This window comes from Pteronotus mesoamericanus, unplaced genomic scaffold, assembly GCF_021234165.1.
Source record: "Pteronotus mesoamericanus isolate MK-2021 breed Mesoamerican mustached bat unplaced genomic scaffold, CSHL_Meso_final contig_78, whole genome shotgun sequence".
NCBI lineage: Eukaryota > Metazoa > Chordata > Mammalia > Chiroptera > Mormoopidae > Pteronotus > Pteronotus mesoamericanus.
The window spans coordinates 2,534,920-2,547,949 of record NW_026555258.1 but is presented as its reverse complement, the minus strand read 5'-3'; the positions used below and the strand labels follow the sequence as shown (position 1 = coordinate 2,547,949).

General features: G+C 69.4%; 1 protein-coding gene across 3 annotated transcripts in view; it reads left to right on the top strand.

Moving 5' to 3' along the window:
• The window catches only part of KCNT1 (potassium sodium-activated channel subfamily T member 1), a 44,258-nt gene extending 35,644 nt beyond the window's left edge, over positions 1-8,614 (top strand). For all 3 annotated transcript variants that reach the window (XM_054584815.1, XM_054584816.1, XM_054584814.1), the window contains 9 exons: positions 22-133; positions 805-906; positions 1,357-1,440; positions 1,557-1,685; positions 1,917-1,937; positions 2,753-3,092; positions 4,507-4,569; positions 7,395-7,479; positions 7,606-8,614. In XM_054584815.1, coding sequence (XP_054440790.1) covers positions 22-133; positions 805-906; positions 1,357-1,440; positions 1,557-1,685; positions 1,917-1,937; positions 2,753-3,092; positions 4,507-4,569; positions 7,395-7,479; positions 7,606-7,726 — 1,057 coding nt within the window. In that variant the 3' untranslated portion in view covers positions 7,727-8,614. The remainder of the gene's footprint in view (positions 1-21; positions 134-804; positions 907-1,356; positions 1,441-1,556; positions 1,686-1,916; positions 1,938-2,752; positions 3,093-4,506; positions 4,570-7,394; positions 7,480-7,605) is intronic.
• The last annotated feature ends 4,416 nt before the right edge of the window (positions 8,615-13,030 follow it).

The window sequence follows — 13,030 nt, the reverse complement described above, 5'->3', positions numbered from 1 at the left end:
CGCCCCATGACTGCCCCGCAGGCTCTTCCCCAGCCTCAGCATCACCACGGAGCTCACCCACCCTTCCAACATGCGCTTCATGCAGTTCCGCGCCAAGGACAGCTACTCTCTGGCTCTTTCCAAACTGGAGAAGGTGAGCACCCCTCCCCCACCCAGTCTGAGCTGTTGGGTTCGGGGCCTGGAGGGACTGGACCAAGGGGCCGTGGTGAACGGGGACCTGCCCTCCTCCAGCCGGGGGCTGCGGAGACCGGACACAGGGCTCTGACGGGTCTGGCGTGGAGCCCAGGGGCTCGGGGACCAGCCACTGGGGCACAGGTGCCAGCTCCGGAGGTGTCGCCCTGGCATGTTCGCTGCCCTCGCCCCCTCCCCAGGCCCTTGATCTGGCCAGTGGCAGCAGCGCCTGCCACAGCGAGGGGCGGGGCTGCGTGCTGGGGCGAGGGCAGCGTCGGGTGCCTGGGGACACTGGTGGGCACTGTGGGCGGCCCTGGTGGACACTGGGCGGCTCATCCACGGATTCGGTGCTCACGGAGCACCGGGGGGACCATGACAGAGCGTTGCACCACGCGTGGGGCCCTGCGTGACTGCCTGGGTCACGCCCCGGGGCCCACTTCTCACCTGAGCCCCGAATCCTGAGCTCGGGCCGCCACGCAGCCGGTGGGGACAGGTGGCTGGGGCTCAGTTCTGCCGGTGCATGTGCTCACGTGCACGAGTGCGTGGCACACGGCTCCCACGCACACGTGCACGCCGGCCACACATACGCCCCTGCGGCCATGGCGCCGCCTGGCTGAGCGCCCTCTCCCGCAGCGGGAGCGCGAGAACGGCTCCAACCTGGCCTTCATGTTCCGCCTGCCCTTTGCCGCCGGCCGCGTCTTCAGCATCAGCATGTTGGACACGTTGCTGTATCAGGTCAGTGGGTGAAGGCAGGGAGGGCGGGCCCCAGCCAGCGTCCTGTCCCCGGTCTGAGCAGTGTGCCCGCTCTGAGCGCCCCTCCCTGGGTCCCAGAGGGGCTGACCAGCACTGGGCGGCACTGGGCCCCCTCCCTGCCCGGGCTCAGCAGGGTTTCACCTCTAAGTGTCCCCAGCAGCAGCAGCGCCTGCCACAGCAAGGGGCGGGGCCGCGTGTTAGGGCGAGAGCAGCATCTCCCAGAAGACATGCCTAGGTCCCTTCTGACTCAATTGACCAAGTGAATAGGGGAATGAGGCCAGGCAAGGCCCCCCCGGTCTGTCCGCACGCTGCGCCATGCTGGGGGATGGCGGGCGGGGGCCTCTGTGTGGGTGCGTGGGAGGCTGTGGGCGCCTGGCGGGCCTGTCCGGGGGGCGCAGTGCCTGGGGCCTCACTGCGCCTCCCTTCCGCCAGTCCTTCGTGAAGGACTACATGATCTCCATCACCAGGCTGCTGCTGGGGCTGGACACCACGCCGGGCTCCGGCTACCTCTGTGCCGTAAGTGAGCGGCGGGCCGGGCAGGCGGGCCGCTCTCGGGAGGCTGCTAGTCCCCGCCCTGGCTCCGCACGGGGCACCGCCCGCCCGCCGCCAGCTCAGGGCGCCCCGCCTTCCAGATGAAGGTCACCGAGGACGACCTGTGGATCGGCACCTACGGCCGCCTCTTCCAGAAGCTGTGCTCCTCCAGCGCCGAGATCCCCATCGGCATCTACCGCACCCAGAGCCATGTGTTCTCTGCCTCTGAGGTTCGTGGGCGGGGCTCCGAGCAGCGGGGCGGCCCCCCTTCTTGGGGTGCTGCAGGCCACCCCCCTTTGTAGTCTTGGGGTCCGGCCCACGGGGGGCCTCTGGCGGGGCCCCCAGGCCTCCCGGAGCCGCAGTGGGCAGCCTGGCCCGCTGACCCTGCGGGTGCCCCGGGCGGTGCTGGGAGCAGGGCAGATGCGCCCCAGGCACTCAGGCCGCCCCGGCTTCCTTTGCAGCCCCACGACCTTCAAGCCCAGGTGAGCCGCCCCCGCACGCTGAACACCGTGGTGCCTAGGTGTCTGCAGGGTCCTGCCGGAGCCCAGGCCACACCCCCCTCAGGGCCCGGGAGGGGCCCAGGGCCCTGGGCAGCGCTGGCACCGGGAGCGAGTCCTGGGACGTCAGCCGCAGCGCAGCTCAGACGCCTCAGGCTTCAGCCTCCTGTGCCGATGGGGAAACTAGGTCCGGGGTGCGACACCCAGGCTCCCCCCGCCCCGGCCACAGGGGCCTCTGCGGGTCACGCTGGCCCCATCGTAGCGGGTGCCTGCCCTCCCCCGCCGCTCCGGCCCGACCTCCACGTCCCCAGCCCCCTGCTTCTTAAGGTGCTGTCTGAGCTGGGGGTCCCCACGTCACCGCCAGAGCCCCCCAGAGCCACGCACAGGCCCTGCTGCTTCCCAGTCCACCGTGTTCCCCGCCCCTGGCTGCTCCAGCCCCACGAAATGGGGGAAACGATGACCCTCCACGGCAAAATCAGGACATGCGGGGTTCAGATGGGACCCACAGACAGGCGGCCCAGAGAGGAGGGGGCCGCCCCGGCCCCCAGCAGGTCACAGGCAGGCCTGCAGCCGGGCCCCGGGCCGGCCCCTGCAGCTCAGGCAGGAGCTCGGCCTGGCGCCCCCGCCCAGATGGAGAAGGCAGGCAGTCGTGTGCCTGGGCCCAGAGCCCCCCACAGAAGGCTGGGACTGTCTCCCCCCTGCCCCGCCCACCGACAGCTCCCCAGCTGCACCCCGCCCCGGCCCCGTGCCCCCACCCCAGGCCCCTTGGCCCTCCCCCTCACCCCTCCTGCCTTGGCCAGTCCCAGGTTTCGGTGAGCGTGGAGGACTGCGAGGACACGCGGGAAGTGAAGGGAACCTGGGGCCCGCGGACGGGGACTGGCAGCGGTGGCAACAGAGGCGGCAGCACCCACGGCCGGCATTCGGTCAGCAGTGACCCAGCCGAGCACCCTCTGCTGCGGCGTAAGAGCCTGCAGTGGGCCCGGAAGCTGAGCCGCAAGAGCCCCAAGCACGCAGGGAGGGCGGCGGCCGAGTGGATCAGCCAGCAGCGGCTCAGCCTGCACCAGCGCTCCGAGCGGCAGGAGCTGTCCGAGCTGGTCAAGAACCGCATGAAGCACCTGGGGCTGCCCACCGTCGGCTACGGTAAGGACGGACCGCCGCCCCCACAGGCCACGCCTCCGCCCGCCTGTCGGCCTGCCTGCAGGGCCAGCGCCTGGCCCCCGCCGAGACTGGTCGGAGCCCTCTGGTGTGGGCACAGGCAGGACCTCCCACGCTGGTGCCGAACCCCCTAAGGAAGGGCTCACTCTCAACTTTAGGGCCTCAGCTTCCCCATCTGGAGCTGGCTGAGCCTGGGGTGCAGGAGGAGAAGGCTGTGGGGTGGGGAGGGCCAGGCTGGGCTCCCTAAAAGCAGCCACGAGCACAGGTTTTGGTTGGGGACAGAGGGGCCGCCTCAAGCCAGACCTGCTGGTCATTAGGAATGCAAGGGCCGCTGTGTGCTCGTGGAGAACGGGGAAGGGCGGGGAGACCCCAGGGCCCCCGGGCCACCTTCCCTAGCCCTCCCAGCAGCTGGCGCTCAGGGGTAGGGGGTCTCCGGCAGGGTGAGGGGCAACAGCACCAAGACTAAGGGGACCCGGGGGCCCTGCGGCACAGCCAGCCCGCTCCAGCTGCGTCGGGGACGGGCGGCGGCGGCGGCGGCGCCCGGCCCAGGCCGCCCCTTCTCTCTCCGTAGCTTGCTGCGGGGAGAAGTTGGTGAGCTTAACCGAGAGCAGGCCTGGCTGGCCGGGCTGGCCCTCACGGCTCACCCCTTCCTCCCTCTGGATGCCGCCTCTGTCCCCAGGGCCACGGGGCCCCAGCTCCCCGCCGCCGCTGCCGCGTCTACACCCTAGGCCGGGCTGAGGCTCTGGCCTGCGCTGGGCTCTGCTTGCAGCCTCTGCCATCGCTCGGCCTGGCTCTGTTCGCCTCCCCCATGTGCTTCTTGCCGTCTGCCCCCTGGCCCAGAGCCCATGAGCTCCTCCAAGTGGGACCAGCTGGCCCCCGGCTCATCCGCGAGCTGCCCAGGGGTCTCTGGCCGGGCCGTCTACTGGCTGTGCAGCCCTGGGCCGGTGGGGGACTCAGGTCAGGGTTTGGGGGGCAGGTGACCCATGGGGGCCACCCAGCCCTGTCTCCACCACACCCCAGCTACACCGTTTACCTTTGTCCCCTCTGGTGTCCCTGCCCAGGTGGGTGCTGTCACCCCCTTTCCAGGGGGAACGGACGGTGAGGCTCCGAGCGGGTGCCCGGGGTTCACGGCCCCACAGCAAGCGCAGGCAGGTGGGCGTTCCAGCCCCCAGCCCGCGTCCCCCTTGGCCTCGCGGCCCCGCCCGCCGCACCGCAGCCTGCAGAGGAGGAGCCAACGCTCGGTTCAGACCCGCTTCCCAGGCGGCCAGCGCCGGCCGCTGGGGTCCTGTGTCCCGCTGCAGCTGGCTGCCCCGCCCCGCTGAGCTGGCCGCGTGCTGCTTGCTGACCTCTCTCTCTCTCTCTCTGTTTCTGTCTGTCCCTCTTCCGGTGTGTCCTGTAGAGGATGTAGCAAATTTAACAGCCAGTGATGTCATGAATCGGGTAAACCTGGGATATTTGCAAGGTAATTCTGCTCCGGCCACGGGCCACCCGGTGCCCGCCCCGCCCTGGCCAGGCCGGCGGATAGGACACCAGAGAGGGTCCCTGCAGGCAGGGCCTCTGTGCTCCCAGATCCCGCGGCCGGGACCCTGTCCGCCCCTCCTTCGCAGGCGTGCTTGGCGCCGGCCCCGCGGCAGCCCCAGGCCGCCCCGCGCTCCCTCTCCTGCTCGCTGAGGTGAGCCCTGCCTCACGTCTATCTGACCGCGCAGGTGGCCACGCCGGCCTGCAGCCGTGCCCGAGACACCGAGGGCCCGAGCCCCCCACTCCAGGCCTCGCTCGGGAAGCGTCGGGATGGATGGTCCCACGCCAGGGTGCCCCTTGTGATGGGGGCGTGGTGAGGCCTGGGGACGGGTCGGGGACTCCCTGGCTGCCCCGGCCAGGTGGGGACGGCTGACGTCCTGCCCCGAGGCCCTAGCAGAGCCCCAGCCCTAGGCCTCGCTGCCGAGACCCTTCCTTCCCGGGGGGCGCTCCTTGTGGCCCCAGCAGAGCTTAGGCCCTGGGGCAGCCCCCCCACCCAGGGGTGGCTGGGAGCGGACAGGCCTCCTGGGCCTGGGGAGGCATCAGCCCGGGGAGCTGTGGGGCAGCCCCGGCCCAGGAATGGCGCCTCCGTGCCCGGGGGCCGCAGGGGCTGGTGGCGGCGTGCACCCCCCACCGCCCCACGCCGCGTGCTGCGCTTTCCCTTACGCGACCGCACTCCTGGGGGAGCCACAGGCCCGCCCCAGTCGGGGTCTGGCGGCTGCCGCGAGCCGGGGCTCTGTTGCCCCCTTTCTGCTCCCGCTGAGGCTCCCGGTGGGGGCGCCTTGCCCGCAGGGTCACCAGGGCGCAGCGGGTGGTGGTTACTGAGCGCCCCCCAGGTGTGGACGTTCAGGGGCGTCTGGGCCGAAATTGGGCCGCCACAGTGACCCCTGGTTCATAGAGGAAGAAATTGGGGAGGCGCGAGAGGAGAGTGGATCGGGCAGGCGTCCATCCAGGGCCGGCGTCCCCGTGGAGGCCTGGAATGTGGGGTGGGCGTGCGAGGACAAGGGCAGGGTGAGGGGCGCCCCACCTTTGGTCATTTGCCAGGAGGGGCCTCACCAGCCCTCTGACCGCACCCCAGGTGCAGCTGGCCCGTCCCGCTGACCTGCCACATGCACCCCAGCAGTGCAGCCACCACCCCCGCGTGCCGCCACCTGGCGGCCCTGCGCCCGACAGGCACAGCCGGGCCTGGCTCGGTCCAGCCTTCTAGAGTCAGGACGCCGTGGCCCGTCCACCCCAGGCAGGCCCAGGGTGGGAGGCCCAGCAGGGCTGGAGTGAGCGAGACCGGCTCCCCGCTCAGCAGGGGGCCCAGGCCCCACCCCACCCTCCCGTCACCACGCCGACTGGGCGAGCGGTCAGCGTGGCTGGGGTTGAAGGCTGCCGTCCACAGTACAGGGTTCCCAAGAGCCGCCTCCCCTCGCCTGTGCCACCGCCGCTGCTGCCACTGCAGGCACCCATCTGCGGCATGCTGCCCACCCCCCGGGAACGCGTGGGGGGCAGGAGGGGCCGGGAGGGCTTCCCGCACAGCCTCCGGCATGAGCTGTCCACCAGGCAGCCAGCAGCTCCTGCCAAAGGGCCCGGCCGCCCCAGGAGGCCGCCTGTCCCCGCCTGCCCGCCTCCCCGGAAGCCTGCTGCGCTCCACGGGCTGCGTGTGTCCGATCGCTGCGGGGCCGGTTTGGCTGGAGCGCTCCAGCTCAAATGAGCCGCTGCCCCTGGCCTGGCTGGCCCATGGCGGCTGCCCAGCTCCACAGAGAACTCTGTCCCCTTGTCAGCGGCCCCAGCCTGACACTCCTGCCAGGAGGAGCTGGGGCAGAGGCTGCCCAGGGCGGGACCTGTCTGGAGGACTGTCCCTGCGCCGGCCGTCCTGGGTCGGGAGGTGCCCTTCGACACCACCAGATGGGCAGGCGGAGGCCGCACACCTTCACCTGCCCGCCCGAGTGCCCGGGCCGCTGGCGGCACGATGGCCGGGGAGACACCTGTGAGGCGATCGCTGTTTCTCCAGAACACGTTCTCACCCCTGCGGGTCACGTCCCACGGCGACCCAGGGAGCCGCACACCGGGCTGTGCCCTCCACAGGCCCTGCCTGTGCCAAAGGAGTCCCTCTGAGCCGACGGTGACAGCAGCAGGTTTTGGGAAACAGATCATGAGTTCAGAGCGGCAGGTTGAGCCAGCAGAGTCGGGGCGGCCGGCCTGGCCAAGGACGCAGGGCCCTGGGGGTCGGGGTCAGGCGTGTGTGCAGGTGTATGGAGGTGTGCCGTGCGTGTGTGACCAACGTGGTGTGCACAGGTGTCCGCTGGTTTGTGCAGGTGGTAGGCGTGGGCGTCCCTGTGCAGGTGTGCTCAGCGTCCGCAGTTTACGCAGGTGGTATGTGCACGTGGGTGTGTGGCTGACGGCAGGTGTGCACAGGTGTCCCCAGGTTTGTGCAGGTGTGCGGGGTCCACCAGCTTACGCGGGTAGCAGGTGCGCTCAGTGCCTGAGTTCAGGGCCGCCACACGTGTGAGGCATTGGCTGCTCAGGCTAAGCAGGCGCGCTGGCGTGTTGCGGGGAGCCAGTGCCCACGCCTCAGGGCTGACCCCGCCTCTGCAGGCCGGGGCCCCGGTGCCAGGGACGGGGGTCCGTGAGGGAGTGGCCAGGTCAAGGGGCCCAGGAGGGCCGGCCAGAAAGGTGGGGAAGATTCCACTGCTGGGCCAGGGCTCCTGGCCTCCCCAGACCCAGGAGAGTGGAGGTGGGCCAGGGACGCATGGTGACCGCCGGCTGGGGCCTGTTCCTTTGCAGACGAGATGAACGACCATCAGAATACCCTGTCCTATGTTCTCATCAACCCCCCGCCTGACACCAGGCTGGAGCCCGGCGACATCGTGTAAGTACCCCATCCTGAGCGGTGTGGACACCTGCCCTGCACCCCGACGCTGGGCACCCAGCCGCACGTGCCGGCTTCCCCGCGTAGGGCAGCATTGACACCCAAGGTCCCCTGCCCTGCCTGCAGGTATCTCATCCGCTGTGACCCTCTGGCCCACATGGCCAGCAGCGCCCAGAGTCGCAAGAGCAGCTGCAGCAACAAGCTGGCCTCCAGCAACCCGGAGACGCGCGACGAGACGCAGCTCTGAGCCGCCCCATGCGGCCGCCCCGTCGGCGTGCAGCACGATGCATGAGCATGCAGGGACCTGTCCCCCACCCGGCCGCCGCCCGAGGCGGCGCCCAGCTGTGACCGAGAGAGGAGACCACGCGGGGCAACGGGGGACTGCAGGCCGGGAAGCCTTTTTTAACCTGTTTTTACGAATCTACACAAACATACTGCAACTTGGGACCAGGCCGCTTGGTGCGGAGGCGGAAGCCGGGGCAGGGGAGACACAGCTCCCTGGACAGCAGAGCCGCGCCGCGCCGCCCCCACCCAGCCCGCGTTTTCCCAGCCAGCCTGCGGGGCTCGCCCACTGTCCCGTATTCTCCGCTCCGTGGGTCCCAGCTGGTCTTGGGCACAGGACTGTCGGGGTCTGGGCCGCGGCCGGGCTGGGAGGGGCTTCCCGGCCGGTGGGTGCTTCAGCACCGGGCAGCAGGCGAGCTGGGTCGCCCCGCCCAGAAGAAAATAAAAAACACCGGAGGGTCCCGCAGCTTGGCCAGGAGCCCAAGGACACATGAGAAGGGAGGCGGGCCACCAGGAGACCCCCGAGGGGCCCCGGGTACATCGGGACCCCTGCAGCCGTGACTTGGGCCTTCTCCTGTACTTCCCACTGGACTCCCCCTTCCGCAGTGCTCCTGGGCGCTGGGCAGAGAACAGTGCTCTTGCGCGGCCTGTTCGATGCCCGTTTTACACCCGATCTGAAGCACAATCCAGCCGCCGGGCTGCTGGCAGTGTCCTTGGGATCAGAGGCTCCCTCACCGAGGGAGGGGCTCTGGGTGGTGGTTGCCCCGGGGGCCACTGCGGCTCCCTCGGGAAGGACAGGGTTTGCGCGGTCAGCGCGGCACCTCCTATTAAACGGATGCTTTCTGCAAGCTCAGGGCTGTTGTGAAGCGCCCCCACGGCGGTGGCCTCCTCATCCAGCCTGGGGCCCCGCTCCCAGCTGCTGGCTTTCAGGAGCTAGAAACACCTGCTGTGATACCCCTGCCCCCCCCCCCAGAAAGCCCTGTCCCCAGGGAAGGCCGCTGGCCTTGCCCCAGCTGGAGCAGGAAGCAAGGCCCCTGGCTGGGGGAGGGTGGGGGGTGAGCCCCCGGGGTGGGCATGGGGACCCCAGGTCCTGCCTGCAGCAGAGAGCAGCGGCTGCGGGGCGTTGGGCGGCGCGTGCCTCGCCGGCACCAGGCCCTGCAGCCTTGCTCACACAGCACCCCAAGGGGCCCAAGGGGGAGGCCGGCGCGGCTCCTGGGTGCAGGTGGCTGGGGACAGCCGGGTGGTAAAGGAACAATCATGGACGCAGGGCGGGATGGGACCCAGGGACCTGTCCCTCCTTCCTCGGGCAGCCTGGGACTCCCTGCCCTGACAGTGTCCACAAGCCCTCGAGCAGTGGTGCTGGAGACAGGTGTCAGAAAGCGGCTGGGGCTGGGCAGGGGAACCCCAGAGCTCTGCATGGAACGATGGGCTGCAGACGTGGGCACGGGTGGCCTCTGAGGGCCCGGACCAGCCCAGTGGGGTGTCGGTGGCTTCTGGGGTCCCCCGTGGCCCACCACCTGCACAGGGCGCCCGACACCCCTCCTGGCACCCCCGCCCCAGCTCCCTGAGGGACGAGCACACTGGCAGCGGGGAGGGGACCCCGCCTGGTCACCGGACGAGGCCCCATCCGGTGTTGCGGCCCCTCCAATTCCACACTGGGACGACGCTGTCCGGGGGAGTCCCCGGACTCGAGTCTGCAGCTGACAGGGCGGGGCGGTGGGCACGGTTCCTCCTGGCAGGGACAGACAGCCCCCTCGCACTACACGCCACGTAAGGAGACGAGAGGTCCCGCAAAGGGGAAGGAAGTGAACACCAGGCCCGGCCAGTGCCCGGCGTGGCCAAGAAAAGGTGACCCCAAGATTTCGTGGTAGAAGGCCTCAGCACAAAATCAGCGAGAGGCCTTTGTTTTCCTCATTCCCAATCTAACAGACATCTGCCCAAAGCAACAGGCCCCTCACCACGCCGGGCGGCTTCCGCTTGTGTGAAAGGGGTGATGGTGTCGGTGCCCCCAAGGGTCAGAAATAAGGTGCTCATGTCCCCACAAAGTGTTATCAACGTGCATGAGCCTGAACGTAAGTCACAGGCACCTGAAAATCTCAACAAGTACAACAGAGGTGCCAGGAGAGAACAGGATCTGGATCCCATAAAATACCGATTAAAACCAGGGAAGGGGGGCAAAGAGGAAGGGAGGGTGAGGCAGTGAACAGCAGGCAGGAGCAAGGTGCCCGCCAAGCCTCCCAGGCCTGTGCCGACGCCCAGCACTGAGGACACTGGTCGGAAGACAGCCACGAGCAGAGGGAGAACGGGGCCCCCGCCGCGGGGGGCCAACGCGCGGCTCTTCGGGCCCGTGCGTCCGCGGTAAGGCCGCACATTGGGCCCCCCAGAGCCCCCGAGGCAGGCAGCCCTGCTCTTGAACCCCAGCTTCACCCTGGTGCATATACCCACAGTCTCAAAGGGGCCTTTTCCTTTTGGGGCTCAAGTTTGAGGAGTCTCGAAAGCTGCCCATGCCGTGCTGGGTGGGCGTCTCAGGAGTCTCAGCGTTTTCTTATGAAATGGCCAGCGAGCGCTCCTGAGGGCTGGGCGAGTCCGCCAGGCCGAGGGCCGGGGCCGCAGGCTGAGAGGCGCCAGTCCAGGCCCTCGGTCCACCTGCCTGGGGCTCGGGGAGCACCTCCCGACGCCCTGGGCCCGGCCGCCTTCCTTCCCAGGGACGTCCGCGGGAGCTTGGGAGGCGCAGGGACCCCGCAGGGTGGGGCCTCCCGCCTGAGCCTGTCCACCGGGCTGGCCGGGCCGTGCAGCACGTTCCCGCAGGAGCCCGCAGCGCTGCTGGTGCCCCCCGCCTCACTCTGGCCACAGAGCGCCGCGTGGGAAGGACACCGCTGGGTCTGACCGGCAGCCGCAGGCCTGGCCCGGAGCCCAGGCCCCAAGGGTGGCCGCTGCTGTCCGTGAGGCTGCAGGGCGCCCACCTGGAGGCCAGCGGGCCCCGCCCGGTACACACGGCTGGCCCGGAGCGCCTCCCTGTGGGGGCACTGCCCTTCCCGCAGCCCTGCCTCTGTGGAGGGCCAGCCTCGCCCCACAGCGGCGCAGCCCGGCAGGCCCACAGGGCCCGCCCCCTTGTGGCTGGGGTGGTCCCTGTCCCTGGTCGGCGCCTGCAGGGCCCTCCGTCGGGGGTGCTGGTGCCGCCACGGGACAGGAGCAGGGGAGCCCCTGCGAGACCAGAGCAGCTCGCCCGTGGGCTCGGAGCGGGGCTCTGAGGGCCAGGGGACAGGCAGGGGCCACGTGGTTCTATGGGAGGTGTGACCCCCAGCAGCCGCCCCAGCGACCTGACCCTGGACAGCGAGCGGTGCTCAGACCACACCTTCGTCCCCGGGGGCTGGCTGTGGGCACATGGGGCCACCGCACAAGGACGCCTGGGAGTCGGGCTGCATCCCGAGTGAGGGGTCTTGGTCTCCGCATCGATCGCCTGGTGAGGAAACGCCCAGACTGCAGGGCCTGGTTTGTTAGCTTCCGGCTGTCAGGGCTCTTGGCAGGGAAACCTGGCTCCAATGGGCGACAGAAACGGTGAGAGAAGGGGAGGGGAGGACAAGGAGCCTGGGGTTCTCATCAGAGCAAGTTCCACCGAGTCACAGCCGCAGCTCGGCCTCCGCGGGGTCCGCGCCTGTGGCAGGCGGCCCAGAGCCCAGCGAGGGCTGGACCCCTAAGGGGAGGCCTGGCGCGAGAGGCGCAGCCCTGACCCTGGCTTCCCGGGTGACGCCGGCAGCCCGGCCGGGACAGCGATGCCGGCGCAGCCAGTGCTGCCACGCATGACTCCGACACACACGGCCAGGAAGGTGCCTGCAGGGGCCGCTCCCACGCGTTCACCCCGCCCAGGCGCCCGGCCCCTCGCGCATGTGGGTCGGTGTCCACTCTGAAACGCTACCCAAGTCAAGTTGAACGAGGATCTCTCTTCAGGTGACCGCTTTCTTCCCTGCCGCCCCGCCCGCTCACCCCCGCCCCCCCCCCCCCCCCCAAGTACCTGGTTTCGATGAGTCAGCCTGACCTCAGAGCACTTGGGAGTCGTGGCGCTTTCCAATTCTGCCGAGTGAAGCGTGTGCCCTGGGCGCCGAGACCTGAGCGGAGCCAGCCCTGCGGCGGCCTGGCAGTGGGCGCGAGTCCAGGGCGCGCCCGCATGTGCCCGCGTGCGCTCACCCTCACGTCTGCGCACTTGCGCACACATGCACGAGGTGCAGCTTGGGATGCGTGTACACAGTGGGACTCACGCTCTCGGGGCCTTTACCTGCAGCGCCTCCCCTCCTCTGGGGCCCTGGAACACAGCCGTCACTGCGGCGTCCGCCACTGGCCGGCACCCTGTACGGAGTCACCCACCCGGGCTGACGAGCGGCCTGTCCTGTTACAGGCTTGGGGAGGCGACGCAGGGGTCTGCCCATAGAGCCTAAGAAAGTTGCCACGGGACACAGATCTGTGGGTGCTCTGGAGACGTGTCCCAGACTTCTCACAGTGAGAGAGGCCTGGACACCCGGGACGTCGAATGGCAGCTGCTGCGTCCGAACTCGTCGGCAGAGCAGGACACTTGCCGCGTGCCAACGAGCAGCTCTCGGGGGGGTTCCGTGTTCACAGGTCCCATCAAGGGAACCCGGGAGCGGGCGGGAACGCACCGTCCCAGCACCGCGCCGCAAGCCGCCTGCATCTCCCCGGAAAGCTGCGCTGTGGGCCAGGCCTTCCCTCCCCCGGCTGGGGGCCCGCCCCCCTCAGGCTGCCTCGGCAGCGCCCGGGCTCCGCCTTCAGGACAGGCGGCAGGACTGTGTGACGAGAACGTGGCTTCACAGAGGAAGCCATGCTGTCACTTCCTAATTAAAGGGCTGTCCGTTGGCTAAAAACAGCATGAAACGCCTCTAAACCAAGTAGCTGGGGACACTGACCAAGAAATGAGCCATGACCACCTCACACACGCGCTTAATAAAAAGCAAATCAATTACTTTATTACAGTTTAGTGCTTTCTTAAAATAAATATCGTAGGATATCAAACAGACAGTGAGGAACAAAGCACATCCGTGCAGAGCACGTAACAGGGTTCACGGGACGTCTGACACGCGGCCCCTCAGGCCACAGCGCCCCCCCGCGGGCACAGGGCAGAGCCGCTGGCCGACGCCATACGTACACAACCGCGACCAGCCGTCCCCTCAGAGCTGAGGACACCGGGGAACCCATGTCCCTTCCAGGGTCCGTACCGCCTTCCCCCGCCCCCCCCCCACCTAAAACTATGAGACAGTCA